The following is a 25,833-nucleotide window of genomic DNA, read 5'->3' on the forward strand; positions in this document are numbered from 1 at the left end:
GAGATGTCGGGCAGTGTAAGATATGACAAAATAATAACAATTTATAAATTATCAAGGGTTCATGAGGGAGGGTGAGCGGGGAGGGAGTTGAAATGAGGAACTTATACCAAGGGCTCAAGTAAAAAGCAAATGTTTTGAGATTGGTGAGGACAGAAAATGTACAGATGTGCTTGACACAATAAATGGATGTATGGATTGTGATAAGACTTGTATGAGCCTCTAATAAAATGATTTAAAAAAGAATATTTCAATATTAGAAAAATATCAATGTAATCCACTGTATAAATAAAACAAAGGAGAACCACATTATCATATCAACTGATGTAAAAATAAAGGCATTTGTCAAAATCAAACACCTATTCCTGATAAAAATTCTTAGCAAAATAGGGATAAAAGGGAAGTTCCTCAACATAATAAAGAATATATAATCAATATGCACCATTACTTTGAATGAGGAGAAACTGAAAGCATTCCGCTTGAAAATTGGAACCAGACAAGGCTGGTTCCATTTCTATTAAATATTGTGTTACAAATTTTAGCCAATGTGATCAGGCAAGAAATAGAAATCAAAGATATCCAAATTGGTAAAGAAGAATTACAATTCTACTTGTAGACAATATGATCCAATATGTTAAAAAATCTCACCAAAGAGTTGGCAAAAAAATTGTAGGAACTACATCAACAATGAAAAATTAGTTTGATCTATTTACAGTATAGGTTCCCAAACTTATTAGACCAGTTGTTTCCTTTTCAGACCAAACAAAAAAAATTACCCAGCATCCCCTGGAAAGAATAATTTTTTCTACTATAATCCATAACCTAGGATGTTTCCGTGCAAAATACTGTATTATGACAACAAATAGTCTATGATAAATATGGTAACAAAAAGACAATACTATTCTTAATAGCCACCCCAAAGATGAAATCTTTAGGAATAAATAAAACCAGAGAAACAAAAGACTTGTGTAAAGAAAGCTACAGACACTATTATAATAAATCTAAAAGGAGACCTATGTAAATGTATAAATAGCCCATGCTCATGGGTAGGAAGATCTAACATTTTGAAATGTTAATACTGTAGATATTATACAACCCAGATCCTGATTCCAACATCAATTTTTAAAGATATGGAATTCCAACATCAATTTTTAAAGATATGGAAAACTAATAATCAACTTTATATGGAAAAGAGAGAACGTGGATAAGCAAAATACTACTAAAGAAGAAAAATTAAATGGCTTCTCACTTTCCAATCTCAAATCCTACCATACATCCACAGTATTCAAAACAGCTTGGTACTGACAAAATAATAGATATATAGACCAATGGAACAGAATAGAGAACTCAGAAGTAAATCCGTTCACTTTTAGGCAGTTGAATTTTGACAAAGGGCCAAAACATATGGAATAGGAAAGAGAGAGTATTTTTAACAAATGGTGCTGGCAAAACTGGATATCCATGTGCAGAAAAATGAACAAGACCCAAGTCTCACATCAAATAAAACAAATAAACAATCTCAAGATGAGCCAAAGACCTAAAAATAAAACATAGAACTACAAAGATCATCGATGGAAAAGTAGAGACAAGGCTATAATTTTATTATTCAAAATAATTTAAAAGACACAAGCAGCTGAAGACAAAAATCCCCCAAAATTAGACACGTAAAGTGGATAAAAATATTTCACTTTAAGACTAGAGAGAGAACGGACAGATAGGGAGTTTCTTCTTCTTCTTTTTCTCAATGACATATTGGATAACTGACTAATCTCTCAGATTTGTAGAAATAATAATCCAGTTTTAAAATGAGCAGAGGACATGAACAGATGCTTCATCAAAGAAGACGTTCAGATAGCCAACAAACTGACAAGAAATGTTAGTGACTATTAGCAATCCGAGGGATGCAAATGAAAACAAGAACAAGCTATAACCTCATCCCAGCATTAGGAGGATAGTTAAAAAAAGAGAGAGAGAGAGAGAGAGAAAGAAAATAACATTTGCTGGAGAGGGAGCAGAGAGACCGCAGCACTGCTGGTAATGCTGCAAAATGATGCAACTGCTGTGGAAAGCAGTGTGGCTGAGAATACAAATATCGCACGGCCAACAACTTCTTTTCTTGATATGTATCCTAGATAAATAGGAGTTGTGCCAAGAATAGGTGTATGCATATCTATGCTCACCGAAGCACTATTCGCAATAGCAAAAATATGGAAACTACATGAATGCCCATCAGTGAAAGAATGGCGAAAGCATTTTGGTACATACACACAATGGAATATTATTCACTGTTAAAGAATAATGATGAATTTGTGAAACGTTTTGAACCTGGGAAACATGATGATGGATGAAATTAGTCAATCACAAGAAGGAAAATATTATATGAGACTACTATAATAAAAAGTAAAAGTTTTCACTCCTATATCAGATTATCCACCGCTTAAGATCCAAAAGGCAGAATTTAGGCAAGGACAAAGTTCACCCTCAAAGAAACATTCTTTGATGGCTATTATGGGGGCAGGGTCAGAAAGAGGAACAGTCAAGGGGTAGTGGGTAGACAAGTGCGAACTTGTGAAAAGTAATGCAATATACAATAAGTGTAAGGTTAGCAATGAATAAAGGAGCCGGGAAGACACTGCAAGATTTGCAAGAGATAAAGGCAACAGAGGTAAACGCTACTGTACACACAATCCTGCAATAGTGGTGATACCCGAGTACATGCTTGGATAGATAAGCAAGTTGGAAGAAGACAAGTAGGGAGGGAGGGGACGTATTTCCATAAGTAACCATTCTGCAAATATATCCACGAATGTGATGGCACATATGTAATTTCTTAGACATCAACAAACATCTTTGGGGAGCTACTGGCCATGGGGGATTAGGACCATAGTCTCGAGGGACACCAAATTCGAAATAGTTCACCAAGACCATGCTCTTCGTTCTACTTTGGTGAATCGTGACTGAGGTCTTAAAAGTTCATTATCAGCCATCTCAGGAGTAATTATCAATCTCTTCATCGCCAGAGGAAAGAAGAGTGATGAAAATTGAAAGTCCCATCCCTTTACAGAAGGCTCATGGGGAGGAGAAGAACCAGTCAGGGTGCAGTGTAGCAACGATGAAACATACAACTTTCTTCTAGTTTCTAAATGCTTCCTCCCACAACCCATTATCATGATCCCAATTCTACCTTACAAATCTGGATAGACCAGAGGATGTACACTGGTACAGATAGCAACTGCAAACACAGGGAATCCAGGACAAATGATCCCTTCAGGACCAGTGGTGAGAGTGGTGATACCTGGAGGGTGGAGGAAGGGTGGGGTACAGAGGGGGAACCTATTATAAGGATCTACATATAACCTCCTCCCTGGGGGATGGACAACAGGAAAGTGGGTGAAGAGAGACATTGGGCAGTGTAAGACATGACAAAATAATAATAATTTCTAAATTATCAAGGGTTCGTGAGGGAGGAGGCTGGGAGGGCATTTAAAAATGAGGAGCTTATACCAAGGGCTCACGTAGAGAGCCAATGTTTTGAGAATGATGAAGGCAACAAATGTGCTTGACACAATGAATGGATGTATGGATTGTGATAAGAGTTGTATGAGCACCCAATAAAATGATTTAGAAAAGAAAATCAAAAGTCACATGAAAATAATTATTTCAAATGGACTAATGAACCACACAAACATCGGTCTTCAAAATCCTGACACCAGAACTAGATGGTGCTTACCAACTGCTCTGAAAAGGATCCCATTAGATCAGTGGTTCTCAACCTGTGGGTAGCGACCCCTTTGGGGGTCGAACCACCCTTTCACAGGGGTTGTCTAAGACAATTGGAAAACACATATTTCTGATGGTCTTAGGACCCAAGACACCGCTCCTCTATCATCTGAAGGGAAGTCCGCCCACATGCAGATAGGCCCACATAGGAGTACCCAGCATGAAGACTGCTACCCACGCTACACCATGCTTCAAAACAACATTTCATTGATTTGTCATTAGAAAGAAATATTTCACAATATATAATCACATATTGATTTTGTGATTACTCACTATGCTTTAATCATGTTCAATTTGTAACAATGAAAATATATCCTGCATATCAGCTATTTACATTATGATACGTAACAGTAGCAAAGTGACAGTTATGAAGTAGCAACAAAAATACCTTTATGGTTGGGGAGTCAGCACAACATGAGGAACTGTATTAAAGGGTCGATGCATTAGGAAGGTTAAGAACCACTGATTTAGGGGATTATTACAAAGAAAGCCAGAAGATCCCTAGATGATCGTTTTTAAAAAATGCTATTTATCTCTCACCTTTAGGCTGTTTAAACAATGCCTGCTGAGTCTCCTGTCAGCCCTCACCCCAATTCTGCATATACCCATTCTAGTTCAGTAATTATCACTTTGAAGTTTAAACCAACATCACTTGATTTTCTTGCCCTCTTCTCTTGCTTCTGCCACCCACCATAGATCGTGTTTCACTCATATTAGTCACATATTAGTTACTTAAAGTCACATATTAGTTACTTAAAGAGTCACAGAGGCCTTCATGACAGCTCAGGTCATACCACACAGCCACAGCATATTGATTTAAATTCACTTTCACCTAGTTCCCCCTCCCCTGGACTATATGGCCCCCAGGCCCTCTCCAATTAGCACCATTGGAGCTCATTCTTCTTGTCTTCTCATGGTGGGTTTATTTGTTTTTATTTTGCATATTTAATTTTATGTCTCTATTCACAGGAAGCATTGGAAGGCTAATTCCACATTTTATTTCTACATCAGAGTGAATATTTTCCCCAGGCAACATTCCCCTCTTTTCTGTGCACATTTCCTTGATTCCATACTCCTGTCTCCAGCCCTTTTTTTACTTTTTGTTGCTTGGAGACCTCGAAGAGAAATGGCATAGAATGGCCAATGAGGTTTCGTAAACCTATCATCAGAATTATCTTACTATCTTGCTGATTCTCTCTGGGATCCTGCTCTGAAATTTAGAACCCCCTGTGCAGACCTATAACTTAACTTCTGAACTGCTTCCCCTGGAATTTTACTAATCTCCTTCAATATAACACGCCTGTCAAGTTGATTCCTGCTCATTTCCAACACGCTTTTCTCATTGGTCAATAGTTTCCACGCATCGCATGAGATGCCGTCTCCTTCAGTCAGTATGTATCTGAATGTCAAGTATGTGCAACTAGTGCTGGTCAAAGATTATAATCAGATTGTATCTGGTACTTTCTCAAAGTGTTCAGGAGCAGTCAACTAAGTTCCCTCCACCCTGGTTTATGTTTTCTACGGTGATGAAAAGATACAGAACAAAAATGTGCCGTCTCATCAATTTCTAATTTCTGTTTGTACAATTCAGTGACATTGGCCACCCTCTTCAAATTGTGCACTTGTTCTTGCTAGCCTTTCCCAAACTGTTCCCCCACAACTAATATAAACAACCAGCAAAATTTTCTCTAAAATTTAAAAAAATCTAGGGCTTCATGTCAAAACCAATGTGTTCAGATATAAGTATTATTTGAAAAAAGCACAAACAAAAAGCAGAGCCAAAGAAAGGGACTATGGCCAGTTGGGCAGTGAAATGAGAGACAAGATAAGATTTGCTAGGCCATTACCTGTGTGATAGGCTGATTTATCTTATTCAGTGGAATATCCCCACAACCCCAAAGCAGCCCCGGCAAATTGGATGAGTGCTAGAGTCAGGGCTGGAATTTCTGGGTCCTGAAAACGACCTTGTGGTTGTTGTTTCAGGCTGCATAACCAGTAGCCAGTTTGCACAGTAGATTAGAAGGTACCTCTTCAGGGCAGGACTCCTCAGGGATCTCTTTGTGTTCGACTGGTTTGAACTGGTTCGGCCATGGTCAGCAACGTGAAATGCCAATAGACCTGAGTTTGTAAAATGTAAATGTAGTGAAACATGGAAAAATTATAAGTCTAAAGACTTGGAATGGGAGGCTTGGAAGAAGTGCCATGTGCCCTTTCAGGAGCTTGAGGAGGCAGCTTGGATGATTGCAAGGACTGTGGAGAGTAACTTGCATTGACATCTTTGAAGTTGGCTTCCACCCTTGAGCAGGATACTATTGTTTCCCACTCTGACGGTAGAGAGTTGGTTGCAATGCATAGCAACCTTGTTTTCTACGAGGGACATACACTTCTAGCAAGGTGTAAATCCATTGTTTTTCCTGTCCTGGTTATTGGTTTAGTATACCCACAGTTTTGGGTCTGTTCCTGTTTCACTCTCTCAGCCATAACTGAACCTGGAAGAACTGGTTTGAAGCCTGCCCCAGGGCAACAGAAGCGCCTGGGTTAGTCCAGCACCATCCCGCCCTGGATTTGCCAGGTGCCTCTGATCCTTCCATGCGGACTTGTCTCATCTTGCCACTTAGCTTGTTTGCCTTGTGTGTTTCCCAAGGTCCGTGCTGGGAATGCATTTGGGACTTAGCAAACATGAATTGGTTCACATTGATTGGTGTTAGGTTCTCCCAGGTAACTTTTAGAGTTTGTTATGAGTTAATAAGGTTCTGTTTCCTCACTTAAATCATACCGTTTCAATCACCTTCTAGTTTGGTTAACTATCTATTATTGATAGGGTTAAAAAGAACGGGAATCAACTGGTTATAGGAAGATAGGTCTCTTAATGATGCTGATTGAATTACAGAGCCCATCACATCTTAGAATTTGGAATGAGACCACAGTCTTTGAAGTGGTTCTCCATAGCATGTTCCTTCTCGCTTCTTTTCACAAAGGGACACCCAAGGATGCATGCTCCCGAGGCAGCCAGTCAATATGTGATTTCACAGTTCCCCTCAAGACAAAATGTATAATTTTCCATGGTAATTCAGTGATTCTTTTAAGAAAATAAATTTTATTCAGATATGATTAATCATACACTTAACATGCTTTTGACCTATAGAGATCATACTGAAAATTCTGAATATCTATATCTATATCTATCTATCTATCTATCTATCTATCTATCTATCTATCTATCTATCTAAAATCAACTTGATAGAAGACCCAGATTTTATAAAGTGAGATCCACCTCCTTTTATTACATTGGGATCTTGAACCAAAACAAGTTCCTCAGAGTCAGCACTATTGAAATTTTGGCCTACATATATATTGACCCAAATATATGTGTGTGTGTGTAGATATTTTTTCTCTCTGGAGTTGTAAGGTGCTTAATAGCATCCTTAGTCTCCTCCTACTAAATGCCAGTAAGACCCTCCCTCTTCACTCAACATTGAAATGCCAAAAATATTTTGAAACATTTCCCGATGTTCCATTGTGTTCAAAATTACCTGGGATGAGAACTACTGATATAAAATCACCTCTACTTGAATATACTAAGATCCAATTTTAAAGAGATCTCTTAGTTGTCCAGATACATCCTGACTATATTACCTTAGACTAATAGTATATCAATTTGAATATTTTTATGTTTTTAATAAATATATTTACTTGACTATATATTTTGGTCTTCATAATACTAGCCTATATTAAAAACTCCTTTAGGATGACAAGTGTGCTTTTATTTTCTTTGATTTTATTCATAGACTAAGAATGGTTCTTGGTGTTCAGTATTTCATGAGCACTTAATGCTTATTGACTAAGTTCATAGCAAACTCGGGTTAAAAACATCTTGTCTGGGTTCAGCTAGCAATAAACATGCCACATGAGCAGGGATTCTTTTTTCTCGTTTGTTCACTGTTGTATTTGTGGCCCCCAGAAGAGTACTTCAGAAGTGTTCAATAAATACCTGGTTAGTAAATTATATAGCTTTCTGTCTAAAAGATATTTCCTAGAGTCCATGTTTCCTTTCCTAAAGAGGAATATCTAAAGTCCTTAGACTGTGTTTATGACTTTCTCTATTCTGATATTTTCGTTCTTGATGCCCACTTCCCTGCTACACAAGTTCTCTTCTCTTACTCCCATTTCCTTTGGATGACTCCAACTAGAAGAAGCCAAATATCATGGTATGACCGTTTCTATGGGAAGCGCCGTGCAGTGAGGCACTGAGACCTATTTGCGAACATGCTTGAGCTTGGAGGCAGATTGCCGACGTTCTAGAAGAGAATTGATTGTAATCTCCTGGAAGAATTTGAGTCAGAACAATCCAGCTACTCCTGGGTTTCTGACCCTTCAAAACTGCATGAGACAAACTATGCTTTTGAAGTTTTGAGGTAATTTATTTTCCAACAACAGATAACTAATACAAGGGGGCACTATGAAGCTCTATCTACCAGCCATTCCATGGGAGAAAGAAGTGACACACTATGCTGTGAAAATCTGCAGACTAGGAAACTCTACAGGAGGTTTGTGCTTTGAACTTCAGGATAGTTATGAATTGTAATTGGCGACAGCAGTGGGTTGACGGAGATATAGGTCTCATTAAAGTTTAAGCTAACAGGTGTTAGATGAAGAATGTCACTCTGATTCACAGCCGAATAATGAGTTAGAAGTGGACGAAACAAAAATAACTTCACACACACACGAAGTTAAATTTATAAAACATTAAGAACAAGAAAACATTGATGGATATAAACATTCTGATGGGTGACTTGTAGGCATCCTTCACTCGGCCACCTGCTGCATTTCTTGACAGTGACTGCAGGGGATGCCAAAGGCTACAGGCCAAAGGGATTAATTGCTCCTTCCTTTCAATTGCTTATGTTTTACTCCATCTCCAGTTCTAATTTTTGAGCTCTAATTGATGGCTTTAATTAAATAAGTAATGTAAACCATACTTTTATCTACATAACTTTTTTGGTATTGTATTGTAGATAGTTCTTTGTTAGGTATGAAGGCCATGGGTATGAGGAGTTATGATTTGTTTGCATCAATATGATTTATGAAAGTCAAGAAAGTCAATTCTATCCCTTTTCCATAGATGCAGCCTGACTTCCGTTGTTAGTAATATTATAGCTGGCAGAGCTGAATGCATAGTCCTTACCTGTTAACTTTGTTAGAATGAGAGTGAACCAGAGCAAACTTAAACGCAAAACTATCTAAATGTCTCTGGCCCACAGGATCCCCATTTGTAACCAGTTTCCCAAACACCCCACTGAGAACATAGTTGTGAAGAAGGGCTGTCCACTGATTGCCCTATTTCATAGTGAATACAGAATCTGAATTTCACACTAAACATTTCTTGACCCGATTTCCCCAGGGCTTTTAAATAAAGGATGTCGAAAGCTGTATTAACCCTTCAAAGCCATGATAGTATTAATATGCTTATGTAATATAGGTTAAAAGAAAAGATCATGAATCAAGCACGTTTCCTGATTTTTTTCACTATCAAACAGCTTACAAAAAGGAATAATAAATAACTCATGAAAAGAAAAGTATCAGGCAAACACTCTTACTTGTAGGTAGTCTGCTGCTGGCTGGGGTATTTTGGGGGTTAAGAGTAGATTCCATAACACTGAGTGGGGGATCCGTTGGAGGATTCACAGAACCTGAAAGTAGTATCAAATATATACTTTTATTATCAAAATATATGTTGATTTAGTTCTAAAACAAAGCAAAACAAACAAAAATACCAATAAATCAAAAATAATTATCAAATAAATTATTGAGGTCTGGTGCTGCCTACTGCCATATACAGTGATAGTTTCAGACACTCATAGGGCAGTTGTACCTTGTCCTATAGGATCACTATGAGTCAGCATTGACTCGGTGGCAGTGAGTTTGAATGAGTGCTGTGTAAGATAGAATGGGGAATGAGAAAACTCTGGCCTTCTCATAGAAGACTACACAGACAAGGCGCTAGATACAGAGCCAAATACTACAGTGACTGGCAGGATAGTGAACTTCAGGGTACTATGGGAGTGTAATGAGGGGGCACCAAACAAGACTGGGGAGGGGTAAAGGGAAATTTGTCCAAGAAAATGGCATTTTACCAATACCTGGTAAAATACTAATAACTGCAAATATTTTGAGGTTTTTGAAAAATAATCGTGTTTACAGGCTCCTTAAACCCACAAGCAAGAGTCAATGCCATAGAAATAAACCCAAGTTTCATAGTACTTAACATTTTAAAAATTAATTAATTATTTTAATTAAATACTTTTATTGGGGACTCTTAAAAAATCATTTTATTGGGGACTCTTACATCTCTTATCCCAATCCATACATTCATCCAGTGTGTCCAGCACATTTGCACATATGCTGCCATCATCCTTTTCAAAGCATTCTCTTCCCACTGGAGCCCCTGATATCAGCTCCCCATTTCTTCCCCCTCTCTCCTCTACCTTCCCTCCCTCACAAACCCTTTATAAATTATAGATTATGATTTTCATATCTTACATTGTCCTCTGTTACCCCTTACCCACCTTTCCGTTGTTTGTTTCCCTGGGAGGGGGTTATACATTGATCCTTGGGATTGATTCCCTCTTTCTTTCCCCACCATCCCCTAATCCTTGGGATATCTCTACTCTCCTTGTTGGCCCTGGGGGGTTAACCTATCCTGGATTCCCTGTGTTGCAGGCTTTTACCTGTAGCAGTGTGCATGTCCTGGTCTAATCTGATTTGTAAGGTAGAATTGAGGTCATGATAGTGGGGGTAAGGAAGCATCAAAGATCTAGAGGAAAGTTGTGTGTTTCATCAGTGCTATACTGCACCCTGACTGGGTGCATTTCTTCCCTGTGACCCCTCTGTAGGGGAATGTCCAATTGTCTACAGATGGGAATATCAGGTACTTAATTTTTTTAAAAGTGAATTGTGGCATAAGATTCTCATTTATCTATACTTTTTCTTTATGCGATGGATAGATAAAGGAGAGTTGGGGTAGATTGCTTATGTATCATATTATACATCCATGTCAAAAGCCTGTACTAGAATACTTTAACATAGTTCTTTAAGAGGTATAAAATAATTTACAAATGTCATAAGGACCTATAGATTTTGACGACATAGGGATTAAATATAGTGAATGATCTTGAGGTTACTAGAGGATAATTCCACTACTTGTCTATAGTTCTGTCACACAGTAATCCCAGCCATGCGGCTGTGAAGTTGAAAGCTATGTCCCAAGTATATTGACTATCAGCAGAGTCACTATGGGAGAAAGGTTTCGGTGGAGCTTCCAGACTAAAATAGTTTAGGAAGAAGGACCTGATGATTTTTTTCTAAAAGAAGTCAGTAAAAACCGTGTGAAGAGCAACAGAGTGATGTCTGACAGAGTCAGCAGACAGACCAGGCCTGCAGAAAGAAAGAAAGACACTCAAAATATAACTCAGGAATAGCTGCCTCTTGAATGTTGCTTGTTTTTATTTGTTTATTGACAAGCATGGAGGAACGTTTTCAGGATCTTCATGTGATGATTGATGTGACATGACTCAAAATGAGAGGAAACAGCTACAAATATCCATTAATAATTAAACCATGGAATGTACAAAGTATGAAACTAGGACAATTGGGAGCCATCAGAAATGAAATTAAATATATAAAGATCAGAAGCCTGAGTTTTAGTGAGTTGAAATGGATTTAGATTGGTTATTTTGAATTGAACAATCATATGGTTTCCTATGCCAGAAATAACAAAATTAAGAGGACTAGAGTCAATTTTATCTAAAAAACATTTCAGGATTAATCCTGAAGAACCAGCTGCAGCGATAAGATAACATCCACATGCCTACAAGGAAGGCCAGTTAATAATACAATAATCCAAGTGAAAAATAAATATTTAAACAAAGCTCTGCAGCCTGAAATTGAGCAAGCACGATAAATTGGTAATTGCTGGTGAAAGGGATGTGAAAATGGGAAATGAAAAACAAAGATCAGTAGTTGGAAAATATGGTGTAAGTGACACTAATGTTGTAGGTGCTGTTGAGTCAGCTCTGACACATAACGACTCTATGCTCCACAGAAGGAAACACTGCATGGCCCCATGCCATCCTCACGATTGTTTCTATACCCGAGCCCATTCATGCAGCCACTGTGCCAATCCATCTCATTGAAGGTTTTCCTCTTCTTTTTTTTTAACATCTTATTAGGGACTCATACAACTCTTATCACAATCCATACATATACATACATCAATTGTATAAAGCACATCAGTACTTTCTTTTCCCTAATCATTTTCCAAGCATTTGTTCTCCACTTAAGCCCTTTTCATCAAGTCCTCTTTTTCCCCCTCCCTCTGCACTCCCCTCTCCCTCATGAGCCCTTGATAATTTATAAATTATTATTTTGTCATATCTTGCCCTATCCGGCATCTCCCTTGGTTTTCCTCTTTTTTACCGCTTCTCCATTTTACAAAACGTGATGCCCTTCTCCAGACTAGTCACTCCTGACAACATGTCCAAAGTGTAGAAGCTGAAGTCTTATCATCCTTGCCTCTAAGGATCACTTTGGTCTTTCTTCTTCCAATAGAGATCAGTTCATGCTTTTAGCAGTCCATGGTGTTTTGAATATTTTTCTCCAGCACCATGATGCAATTGCATTGATTCTTCTTCAGTCTTCCTTATGTGATGGCCAACTTTCACATGCATATGATGCAATGGAGAACACCATGGCTTGGGTCAGACACAACTTAGTCCTCAAAGTAACATTCCTGCTTGTTAATACTCTGAAAGGGAACGGTGCAGCAGATGGACCTAATGCAATATGGTTTTTGATCTCTCGATGTTGGCTGCCATGAGCATTGATTGTGTGGCTTCAATTCCTCCTCACTTTTAGCAAGCAGGGTTGTGTTATGTACATGTCATAGGTTGTTAATAAACCTTCCTTCAATCTTGATGCTACACTCTTCTTCATATACTCCAGCATCTCTAATTAGTAGATTAGCATACATCTCGAACAAGTATGCAGTGCTCCCTTGTTTTGTTTGCACAACTGCCTCTGGATCCATGTACAAGTCCCACCTGAGCACAATAAAATTGAAAGTCACCTTCAGAAATTCATGTTCTTCTCAAGGTTATCCACAGTTATTATGGTCCATACAGTCAAATGTCCTTGAATAGTCAACGAAACACACGTACACATGTGTATGGTATTCTCTGATTTGAGCCAAGAGTCATCTGCCATCAACAATGACATCCTTTGTTCCTTGTCGTTTCCTGAATCCACCCTGATCTGGCCGTTCTCTGTCACTGTACTGCTGGAACCATTGTTGGATGATCTTCAGCAAAATTTTACTTGTGTGCAGTATCATTGATATCATTCTGTTGGGTCACCTTTCTTTGGAATGGGTACAAATATGGATGTCTCCCAGTCAGTTGGCCAAGTAACTGTCTTCCAAATTTCCCGACATAGATGAGTGAGTGATTTTGATGCTTCTTTGGCTTTCTGAAACATTTCATTGGCTATTCCATCAATTCCTGGAGCCTTGTTTTTGGCTAATACATTCAGTGTAGTTTGAACTTCTTCCTTCAGCACCATTGGTTCAATGTTCTCTTGATGCTTAGTGCATCATTTAATATTTTGCCTGTAGAATCTTTCAAAATTGCCATTCGAGATTTGGATTTTTTCTTGAGTTCTTTAATTTCAGATATGTTGAGTGTTCTTACCTTTTGGTTTTCTAATTCTAGATCCTTCACATTTTGTTATAATAGTTGCCCTTGTCTTCTCTAGCTGCCCTTTGAAATTTTATAGTCAGCTCCTTGACTTCATCCTTTCTTCCATTTGCTTTCACTACCCTATGATGAATAGCAAGTTTCAGAGTCTCTTCTGACATCCACTTTGATTTTTTTATTTCTTTCCTGTCTTTTAAATCATCTTTTGCTTTCTTCATGATTGATGGCCTTGATGTCCTCCCACAGCTCATCAGGTCTTCTGTTATTAGTGTTCAATGCATCAGATCGATTCTTGAGATGCTCTCAAAATTCAGATGGGTTAGACTCAAGGTCATATTTTGGCTCCTACGAATTTGATTAAAATTTCTTCAGGTTTATCCTGAACTTACATATGAGCAATTGATGGCATGTTCCACAGTCAACCCCTGGTCTGGTTTTCGTTGCTGATATTCAGCTTCTCCAACGCTTCTTCCCACAGATGTAGTCAATTTGATTTCTGAATATTCCATCAGCTCTTGTGTTGTTGATAAATGGCATTTGCTATAAACAAATCATTGGGTTTTCAAAATTCTATCATGCAGTTTCCAGCTCAATTTCTGTCATCAAATTCATATTTTCCAACCACTGTTCCTTCCTCATTATTTTCAACTTTTGCATTCCAATCGCTAATAACTATTAATGCATCTTGAATGAAGTCACTGGTAGAATTCTTCAATTTCTTCATCACTAGTTTTTGTGGTTGGTGCACAAAGTTGAATAATAGTTGTATTGAGTGTATTTCCTTGAAGGCCAATAGATGTAATCTGATAGCATTGTACTTCATGATGGATTTAGCAAGATCCTTTCTGACAGTGAATGCCATGCCATTTCTCTGGATTGTGCTATTCCTGGCATAGCATATCATATGATTTTCTGATTCAAAGTAGTCAACACCATTTCAGCTCACTAGTGCCTAGTATATTGATCTTCATGTATCCCATTTTCATTTTTGACTATTTCTTGTTTTTCTAAATTCATATTTAGCACATTCCAGATTCCAATCATTAGATAAGTGTAGCTGTTTCTAGTTACCTTGAGTCATGTCCCATCAGCAAATGAAAATCCAGCTAGCTCCACTCCCATATGCTTTACTGGACTAATGTCACCATAGTGGATTCCCCTCCAAGAAATCATCTCCTCTTCAGTCACATTTTGAGTGCCCTTGAATTTGAGAGGCCCATCTGCCCGCAGTACCTGTGACAATGGTTTGCTTGCTTTGTTCAGGCATTCCGTATTTGAAAATGCTTCAAAGCTATGAATGAAGTTTTCAGTGGCTTCTTCTTGATTGTCTGTTGTTGGTCTGGAAGCGCCACTGAAACCTGTTCCTTGTGGGTGACCCTGCTGGTATTGGAAATACCAGTGACATTACATCCAGCCTCACAGCAACACACAGCCATGACAGTATGACAAACTGACAGATAATTGGTGATAATGCACAGTGACTATTCACATGGACTTCCCAGGTGGATTACACAGGAATCAAATTAACTGGATCTGTGGAAAGAGGCATTGCAAAAGCTCAATATTATCTGTTGGTCTGAGATTGGGGAACAGACAAACAAAATAAGGAATATTACTCAGCCACGAGGAGGACTGAAGTCCTCATACATACTACAACATGGATAAGACTTGAAAAACTGCTGGCATGTGGTTCTTGTGGTTAGTTGTTGTATTTGTCTGGGTACTTTAGAGAAACAAATCTACAGAAACTCATATGTCTAACCTTTTATATAAAGGTTAAGTGCGATCAGGAAACATCCCAATCCAGGGCTGCCCAAGCCCCCAAGTCCAATATCAATAACCCATTTGTACAACACCAATCCACAAAGTCCTCCACCTCACAAAACACACTATGATGCCAACTGCAGGAGGAAAGCTGAGTCAGTGAGCAGTAAGCATCTCAGAGCTGGCAGGGGTCTCCACACGGCTGCTCCAGCACCCAGGGCTGCATCGGGGTAGGTCCATGAGGCTTCTCCTTGGGGATGTCTTGCAGGAAGTCAGCTTTGCCAGCTGAAGTAGGGAACTGCTAAGGCAGCTGTACCCTGTTGTGACCATCACAAAGCAAGAGACCCGAGAACTCAAAGGTGAGGCTCACTGAGCCATTTATCCCTCTGTCCTTCAATTAACTCCACCTATGTTTATCGGCCAGGTTGGCACAATAAGCTCAGTTGTCATCCAGTTGGTTCTGATTCATATCAATCCCATGCACAAGAACAAAACACTGCTTGTTCCTTGGCCATTCTCCTAATTTTCCCCTTGCTTGAGCCCATTGTTACTGCCACCGTGTCAATCCATCTTTGTGAGGGCCTTCTGCTTTCTTGCTGCCCTTCTGCTGTCTCCAGGCACTGGTCTCTCCTGATAGCATGCCCAAGCACGTGAGATGAAACATGGCCATCTTGCCTCTAAGTATATTTTGGTTGTACTTTTTCTCAAACACATTTGTTTATTCGTTTGACAGTCCATGGAACTTTCAATATTCTTTACTAGCACCAGAACTCAAATGTGTTGATTCTTCTTCAGTCTTCATTATTCAAGGTCCAACTTTCATAGGAGGTGTTTGAAAATACCATGGCTTGCATCAGATGCAACTTAGTCCTCAGAGTAATGCCTTTCTTTTTTCAACATGTTAAGGAGGTCTCAACATCAGATGCTAAATTAAGTAAGCAAGACACAGAAGAAAAATATTGCATGGTCCCCTTTATAGGAAGTGTCTAGGCTAAGCAAGTGTTTATTGGTAACCACAGGCTTTTAGGGGTGACCAAGGGAAGATTGGCTATTAGACTGGCTAGATGAGGTTAAGCATGAAATAAGAGATGTTTACCTGACAATACCTACTTCAATAGTCCTTCTTCTCTTTTCTTACTATTTGAAATAGCCCTTTATACTCTTCTACCTACCACCCAACATGCACACTCACTCACATCTGCACATGCCTCAAATATTTAACCCCCCCGTCTCTCTGTCCCAAAGTTCTCCAGATCTCTGGTTGGAAATCCCCTTACTAAACAAATCTCTGTCCAAGCTGATGGCATCCAGATTAAGGCCCACCCAGGAAGAGTATCCCTCAGCGGTTGGATTACAATAACACAGATTATCCCCTTTACCTCAAAAGACAAACAAGGAAGTCTTTGAAAGCACCGAAAAATGATCCTGCAGTGTTTCAGTTTTAGGATAGTAGGGCAGGACATTTTTTGAAAGCACTATGTCTTAGACACTGTTGCTTCCCAGGAATCCTGCGGGCCCAGTGCTGCAATAGCTGCTGATGGACCACTGGTCAGCTCGCCCCAGTCTTTCTCCCTCCGGATTCTGTAAAATCAGAATCACTGAACACTTGGATTTCCTGGATGAGTGGGGATGTAGTCACCTGAGAGGACTGCTATCATGTAGCTTCCAACTTGATTACCCTTCTCTGGGCACAAAGGAGAACAACAATTCCTTCCTCCCCTCCTGACATTGCCTTCCTGTTCAGGATTATTCTCAGAAATTCTCAACATTAACACTCAGAGATGACATATTTTTCTCTTGGGTTTTTATCTCCAATATCCTGTCCTCAACCAAAACTCGATAAGACAATGACTTTTGTACAATGACTGGTGGATATAAATTGACTCCTGAGTTGATAAAGCATAAGTAGGTAGAAGCATATTTGGAAGTGAAACTTTAAGAAATCATAACAAATTAGGATACATGGTACAATGAAGACCCTGCTTTACTGAGATGCCTGTATTTCCTAAGTCATTCACAGATATAGATGTCAAAACATGCTCCCAGATGGAAAGCTATACTTTTAGTAGATAGAGAAGTTCAGGATTTATCATCTTTAATATCTGATCATGAAGGATAAAAACTCATTGGGTAATTGAAAAATAACCACCCTCTCAGAACCTAAAAATACACTAGATCAGAGCTGCCCTATAACATGGAATTATAATGTTTTGTATTCAGCAGTTTAAACTCCCAATAAACCCAAACCCCATCCAATCGTTTACCCTTCACTCCGTCCTAGATTTCTCTTCTTCCTCTTGTGAACTACTGTCTTCCAGTAGTAACACTTGACAACAGTTGAGCGCATTGCTTTAATCTTCCTTTCCTTGATCTCCTCCTCCCTTGGCAATTCCCAAAGCCTATTCCCTTTGATATGAAACTGTTTATCTTGAGGTCCCCTTCTGCCCCTTATAACTGTGCTCTCATATTATATTTGTACTTCTGTGATTGGCTAATTTCATTCAGCATAATATTCTCCAGAACCATTCACTTTATGAGGTGGTTCATGGTTTCATCTTTATTTATTGTTTTTTAGTTTTAGTATGCTAATCATGTTTATTTTATAAATTGTTGATCTGTGGATGGTACATATACCTTGAAGTTAAAGACGGTTCCTTAATGATTTTAGTGCCACTGATATAAGACACAGTACCTGATGCATAGAACACTTTTAACTGGAAATTGATATTTAGAATTATGATGCTTCATAGAGGGGCCGTGGTGGCACAGTGACTACACATTAGGCTGCTATCTTCAAGTTTCACAGTTCAAAACCACCAGCTGCTTCTTGGGGAAAAAGCAGGCCTTTCTACTCCTGTCAAGAGTTTCCATTTCCAAAAAATGTACAAATATGCTTGACACAATGGATGGGTGGATGGATTATGATGAGATGTACAAGACCCCAATAAAATAACCTTTAAAAAAAGTTTCCATCTCTGAAACTCACATGGGGCAGTTTCATCCTGCCCGATAGCACTTGAGAGTCAGTGAGAGCTCAATGGCAAGGAGTGATGTTTTTTAGGTCAATTAATTAGCTAAAACACTGACCACTTTGAATACAATTAGGTAATGGCTATTTTGCCATGCAAAAGATAGAAAAATCACTGGAAAAATGTAGTGGCGTCAAAAATAAAACTAAATCAGTTGTTGTGGTATAAGTCCCAATTCAGAGAGATCTCGTGTATACCAAATTAAAATGGGATGCTATAGAATTTTCAGTGGTTGATTATTTGGAAATACATTGTTAGACTTTTCTTTCATGGCAACTCTTGACAGACTGAAACTGTGTTAAGGATTAAGAATGAAGGGTTAGAGTTAGGGGGTTGAGTGATAACACATGTGTTAAGGATTCAGTGTTAAGGGTTAGGGATATGGTTAGGAATAGGAATAGGGATAGGGATAAGAATAGGGTTAGGGTTCTGGCTGGGGTTAGGGGTTCAGTGATAACACCTGTGTTAAGGATTAAGAGTTAAGGGTTAGGAAAAACAATATAAATAAATAAATAAATAAATAAATAAATGTATTATATATAGTCAGATATTTTCAGTGGCCACAAGGGGTTTTAGGATTTTAATGGTCTCTTAATCCTTAATAATAGTTTTATTTTTCATAATGTAGACTGATAAAAGTGTCAATTTATTAAGTTACAATGAACAGTCTTTTAATTAATTTTCAAAACACTCAACAGAAAGTCCTCATATAAATACATGAACCAGCTAATCCTTCTTTGAAGGAATTCTTTTCATTTGAATTTGTCAGAAATATTTGCTGCCTTAAGGTGGCGGAAGGACCTTGGGCCTCTACTCAAACACTCCCTCTATGCATGAATACCTTCTTTTATTAAATTGGAACTCTATGATGCTCACTCTCCCGACACAACGGCTGGAGCCAAAGTGGGTGAACAAGTAAATGTGGTGAAGAAAGCTGATGGTGCCCGGCTATCAAAAGAGATAGTGACTGGGGTCTTAAAGGCTTGAAGATAAACAAGCGGCCATCTAGCTCAGAAGCAACAAAGTCCACATGGAAGAACACACCAGCCTGTGTGATCGAGTGGTCCCAAAGGGATCAGTTACCAGGCATCAAAGAACAAAAAATCATATCATTGACTGCACACCTCCATGATAGGATCGCTGAAGACAAATGGGTGCACAAGCAAATGTGGTGAAGAAAGCTGATGGTGCCCGGCTATCAAAAGAGATAGTGTCTGGGGTCTTAAAGGCTTGAAGGTGAACAAGCGGCCAGAAGCACACCGGCCAGTGCGATCACGAGGTGCCCAAGGGACCAGATATAAGGCATCATGCAAAAAAAAAAAAGATATAAGTGTGTGTATGTATGTGTATATATGTGTATATGTATATATGTATGTGTATATATATATTATATTAAATGAAGGGGGAAGTGCAGAGTGGAGACCCAAGGCCCAAGTGTCGGCCAATGGAGATCCCCTCATAGAGGGGCTTAGGAGAGGAGATGGGTTAATTAGGGTGTGAGGTAGTATTGATGAAGAACACAGCTTTCCCCCAGATCCTGGATGCTTCCTCCCCCCAACTACCATGATCCGAATTCTACCTTGCAGGGCTGGATAGGACAGAGGCTGTACACTGGTACATATGAGGGTTGGAGGTACAGGGAATCCAGGGTGGATGATACCTTCAGGACCAAGGGCGTGAGGGACGATGCTGGGAGAGTGGAGGGTGAGTGGGTTGGAAAGGGGGAACTGATTACAAGGAGCCACATGTGACCTCTTCCCTGGGAGAGGGACAGCAGAGAAGGGGGGAAGGGAGACCCCGAATAGGGCAAGATATGACAAAATAACGAGGTATAAATTACCAAGGGCATATGAGGGAGGGGGGAAAGGGGAGGGAGGGGGGGAAAAAAAAAGAGGACCTGATGCAAGGGGCTTAAGTGGAGAGCAAATGCCTTGAGAATGATTGGGGCAGGGAATGTATGGATGTGCTTTATACAATTGATGTACGTATATGTATGGATTGTGGTAAGAGTTGTTGGAGTCCCTAATAAAATGTAAAAGAAGAAAAGAGAAAAAAATGATTAGGGCAAAGACTGTACAGATGTGCTTTATACAATTGATGTATGTATATGTATGAACTGTGTAAAGAATTGTATCAGCCCCAATAAATTGTTAAAAAAAATAATAAATAAACAAACAAACTAAAAAAAATAAATAAATAAAAATAAAAATCAAGAGTAGAATTCAGAAAAAAAAAAGAAATATTTGCTGCCATGAATGTTAACCATTGTGAAATAAATACTCTTGAAAGATTAAAATATTATGGAAGTAATAAATATTATATTAGTTCTGACCTTGGGGTCATCTTGACTAACCTTGTTGACTTCATTGACAACTCACCCAAGGAAAATGAGATCTTTTCAGATGAGATACTCCGCACTTTATTCCCAGGAACTGGAAACAGAGCCATACACCAGATGGTCAGGTTGTTTGATTGGGCTGATTCATTAATGTGTACCCTTGTTAAAACAGACTTCAGTTCTGAACATCCACCTTTGCCTTTTCTCTCTTCATTAGTAATGCATATTTCTAAAAGACAGAGCAGGACATGGTTAACTCGTCAACCTTTTCTGTGTAAACCAGAATCATCCAAGGATGCCAAATCATGGCTGGAAACATTTCAAGTTATGGTCATGTGGAGTCTAACATGATCAAATTGCAGTAAGGGTTAATTTCACCAAGTCCAGAATTAATGTGAGCTGTTTTATTCAAGGTCCTAGATAGTAGTGTCGCTTTGTTAACATCTGAGACATAGGGACAGTGAACTTTGTGGCTGTGGGTCCAAGGGGGTTGGGGCAGACTGCCCCGGCTTGACAGCATTGCTTAGTGGGTATCATAGGCATTGATGACTTGCACCTGGTCTCCGGGAGGGCTGTCATTGAATCTGGTTACGTGGCAGACCACTAGGAAGAGAGAACAACTTCAGCTGGGACCCCATTTTTGGACCCCCTAGTTTTGAGATATTCTCTTCCCATGTAGGTTGTTGATCTCAGGAAATGCGTCTGGCTCAGCCCTGACAAAAGAGGCCACTGTAAATGTTGATGTGAGTGTTATACATGTGTCGTGGGGTACGGTCTCACTTTTCCCTGAGATAAGCTGTACACCGATTTATCGGAAACACCATTTTGGGTTCGTTAGCAACAGAGCCCTTTTTAACTACCATTGTTAGTTCAGCTTCCAAGTAGCATATAAGATAACAAGAGGTCCATGTAAAACGATCGCTCTAGCCCAGCTCACAGATTCATTCCAGGTCCTTACATCTAGGTCTCTCAGTAAGCAATAAGCAAATGCAGTTACACACTGGTGGAATGTGGAGCACTGCTCTGCCTCAGGACTGGGAGTGTCATAGGGCATCTCCAATTTGGGAGTATCATGAGGTGACTCAAACTTGTCGGCTTTGCCTCGGGGCTGGGAAGAAAGTGTGGTTTATTATTATTAGATCAAGGCTCATTTAAAAGGAGAGTATCTTTTTAATCATGAGGGAACTTCAAAATGGGCACCCTTGTCAAAACAAAATGTAGAAGTTCCTATGAATCTTTTGTGGCCCCGTGTAGTTTGTACAAGCCCTGGAGGCATCGGTACTGCAGGGTAAGTGTGTCTGCTGCTCCAGGGGGGAAAGGTGAAGTTAAATGCTCCCATAAAGATTACCACCCCAAGAACTCCCTGTACAGGATCGCCATGATTCAGAATCGCCCCAGAGGCAGTGGGCTTGATTCTGTTTTGTTCTGGTACTTCCCCCACCCTCTTTCTCTATGGCATTAAAAAAATCATTTTATTGGGGACTTGTCCAACTCTTATCACAATCCATCCATCCATCCATCCATCCATCCACTGTATGTCAAGCACATTTGTTGCCCTCATCATTCCCAAAGCATTTACTTTCTACTTGAGCCCTTGGTATCAACTCCTCATTTTTCCCCTTCCTCCCCGCTTCCCCCTCCCTTAGGAACCCTTGATAATTTATAAATTATTATTATTTTGTCATATCTTGCACTGTCCGACGTCTCCCTTCACCCACGTTTCTGTTGTCCATCCCCCAGGGAGGAGCCTAAATGTAGATCCTTGTAATCGGTTCCCCCTTTCTACTCCACCTTCCCTCCATCCTCCTGGTATCGCCACTCTCAGCACTGGTTCTGAAGGGATCTGCCCTGGATTCCTTGTGTTTCCGGTTCCTCTCTCTCCCAGTGCACATCCTCTGGTCTAGCCTGATTTGTAAGGTAGAATTGGGATCACGATGGGGGGTGGAGAAGTTAGGAATTTTCAACACCGAATCCTGTCATACCCACTGATACCATTGTTGCGAGTGAACTGTTTTTTCAAGTGAATGAATGCAAACAGCTATAGTCTCACAAAGCAAGGGATACGTGTGGCAACTCATCAATGCAAACTCTTAATCTTACTGATGAAAAAAATGATGCAACCAGAGTTACGTGACCCCGTCGCTGTGTGAGGAAAATGACGCAGGAGAAAAGGGAAGGCCTATGACCGACCTGGGGTTAAGAAGGGGTAGAGTGAGGGAAATGGACAGGCAGAGTCTGTCAGAGCAAGCTTGCCCCAGTCATCTCCCATGGAAAACATGGCTCTGTGTATTATCACCCGAGCTTGTCTCAAAGTTCCTTCTTCTTGCTCCAGGAACTTTTAATCCTCCTGGTGAACTTGTTCCTTGGTGTGGAGCCAAGTCCTTTAGATATACTTCTAGTTTCTTGCTTGTTTTTTGGTCTCCCACTGAAAGTCTCATAAAGAAAGGTGGAAATGATTCATGTATGGATGTAAGGCAGGGGTATTAATGAACTAAATGCCATGATTCATAAGTGTGTGTTGAATTAAACTGCTTCCCTTCTTATGAGATCTGCTTTTGCTATGTGAGGACATCAGTGTTTGCAGGTGGCTGACAAAGTCAACTGTAATGCTCTCATTCTTGGAAAGGCTATGTCCGGTCCCCTCGGAGGAGCCAGATGTGGTATCAGAAAATGGCATTTGATGGATACTACCATGTTTTTCTTGGAATGAGAATTATTCTTTCATGCCAAGATCCACTTGGGCAATGATGGCTTCTATTTTGTTTTTTAGTCTTTGTTTTCTGTCTTTGCCAGACCCACTCCCTTGGATAAGCAGCCTTACCTTCTTTTTCACCTTGAAGAAATCCTCCATGTAGCAACCATGTGAGATTTGCGGTGGGAAATACGTTCCTCAGAGAACAGGTAAATGTGCTCTGGGTGAAGAGAGTACAAAGAGGTTTGAGTGCAAATTAAGAAGAAACTTGTTCTTTACATCGACATAGTCATGGTTCTATTTACATATTTATGTGAACTAAATAATTAGCAACAAGCGATTTTTAAAATTTTCACTCTTGGCTGGAGATACAAGGGTAAGTAAAAAAATATTACTACCAGGGACGAAAACTTCTTAAGCATGACCAAACACTCTGAGGAATGGAGCCGACGGAGCTGGTGGCTCAGGACAGTCGTCTGGGTGGGGGAGGGGGCACCAAAGTCAATTGACATATCATGGTTCACAAAGACAACGTTTGACATTCTATTTGGGGGGTGTAGTGACTGGGTCTGAAAAGCTCCTGAGTGGCCATCTAAGAAGCAATTATTGGTTTCTCCCCATCCAGAGGAAAGAAGAGTGGTCAACTTGAAGACATTAGTCCAGCCAACTAATGGACCATGCAAACTTCAGGCTTCACAACCTTGAGATAAGGAGAATCGGGATCACCATGACCAACTGCTCTGAAAGGATCACATCAGAAAACTCTAGATGGATTGGAAAACAGCTGTGGCATAGAACTCAAAACCATAAAAGAGAGACGTGTTCTTAGTCGTAGAGAGACTGGTGGAATCCCTAAGACTATGGCCTTTGGTCACCCTTCAAGTCTGAAACTAAATTCACCCCTGTGTTAGATAAAGAACCATGAGTTCAAAAGGGCGGCCCTTCCCCAGGGACAGAGGATTAGGAAAGGAGGAAGGGAAACAGGAAACACAGGAAGGAAGTAGAATAGACAATGGCACGTTCAAGGGATTGCAGTGGATGAGTTGAAACTAAGCATCCAAGTGGTTGAATGTAACATTCATAATCTGCGCTGTCAACTTTCACTTAAATCACACACACAGTTATAAAATCATCAAACCCTTATTAAACCCAAACACTAAAATATAAAGCTATTGTTTCTCAAAACATCCATTATTTAGATCTATACATTTTTTTTGCAGATGTTTCTATTTTTCTAATCTGATGAATTCTTTGCTCCTCGGTTTACACCATCAAAATGATAGTTTTGGCATCTTCAAAACAAAACAAAGCAAAACTCGCTACCACCCAGTCAATGCCAATGCACAGCAACCCGATTGGGCAGGGTAGAACTGCCCTGTGAGTTTCTGTGGCTGTAAAGTTTTATTGGAGTAGAAAGCTCTGTCTCTCTCCTGAGGAGCTGCTTGTGGTTTCCCATTGCTGGCATTCCAGTTAGAAACCACACGCCATACCACTAGGGCTCACAATACACCGTACCACCAGTTTTTCTTCTCCAGTGAACTCAACCTAATGGCGCAGTTGGAACCTATGTTCACTGCTATGTTCCTGCTAAACTATTTTATAATGAAAACAGAAAGAAGTAGAGCAACAGGTGATTAAAAAAAAATAAGCTTAGATTTAGGGCTACTTACATTTTATTTCTAACATTAAAAATATTTTGTTCATTAAGAAATAGTAATATTGAACAACCTGATAAAAATAGCCAATAGGACTATTTTCTTCCCCTGGTTTTATCTGATCTCCTGAAAAATTATAATCCAATTTATAGTTACTTATTTTCCCATCAAGAGATAGTATATTTTACATACGACCAGCCCTAGTTCTTAGCTCATGTATATTCTCCACAATTGATGACTATTTAATTAACCTTTATAGAAACTGGCTGCATCCACCCATTCCTTGAACTGGATGAATATTTTAGTTAACCAGTTTGTGAAACTGGGTGTGCCAATTTCCCCAACTTCTAATTACTCCCCTTGTCTGGACCTACAGGTCTGAGCAACCAGGCTCAAGGATACGAAGTAACAGTTTTCTGGTAAAAATCATCTCATACTGAAGGGCAGCTGAACATTTCTCGGGATAAATAACCACAAGACATCCAAAGAAGGAACAAGCTTTTCAGAAGGGACTGAAAAAGCACTTTTCTCACTATTTCCACTTTATCCACACTTGCTTTTTCAGCAGGTACGTGCATATGGTGGGGGTCAAGACCCATGAAACTGTACTTCTCTTTGTTCTGGAAAACGATAAATACCCACTCCCAGAAGACACCCTGTTATTAAAGAAAGAGAGAAGTCAGTTCATTTAATCCAGCAAAATGCCCAAGAGTGAAGTTTATCTCTAGGCAATCCATGAAGTGAGATAAGAGTTATAGAAGAATAAATATTTTTTAAGTTGTAAAGATTTGTCTTGAATTTAATGCTTTTAACCATTTCTATTTAGATG

General features: G+C 39.5%; 1 protein-coding gene across 3 annotated transcripts in view; it reads right to left on the bottom strand.

Moving 5' to 3' along the window:
- Positions 1–25,833, bottom strand: part of CD96 (CD96 molecule) — a 119,515-nt gene that overhangs the window by 38,477 nt on the left and 55,205 nt on the right. For all 3 annotated transcript variants that reach the window (XM_075543472.1, XM_075543471.1, XM_075543469.1), the window contains 3 exons: positions 23,479–23,569; positions 20,698–20,886; positions 9,375–9,467 (listed from right to left, as the gene is read on the bottom strand). In XM_075543472.1, the coding sequence (XP_075399587.1) occupies positions 9,375–9,467; positions 20,698–20,886; positions 23,479–23,569 (373 nt within the window). The remainder of the gene's footprint in view (positions 1–9,374; positions 9,468–20,697; positions 20,887–23,478; positions 23,570–25,833) is intronic.

This window comes from Tenrec ecaudatus, chromosome 2, assembly GCF_050624435.1.
Source record: "Tenrec ecaudatus isolate mTenEca1 chromosome 2, mTenEca1.hap1, whole genome shotgun sequence".
Classification (NCBI taxonomy): domain Eukaryota; kingdom Metazoa; phylum Chordata; class Mammalia; order Afrosoricida; family Tenrecidae; genus Tenrec; species Tenrec ecaudatus.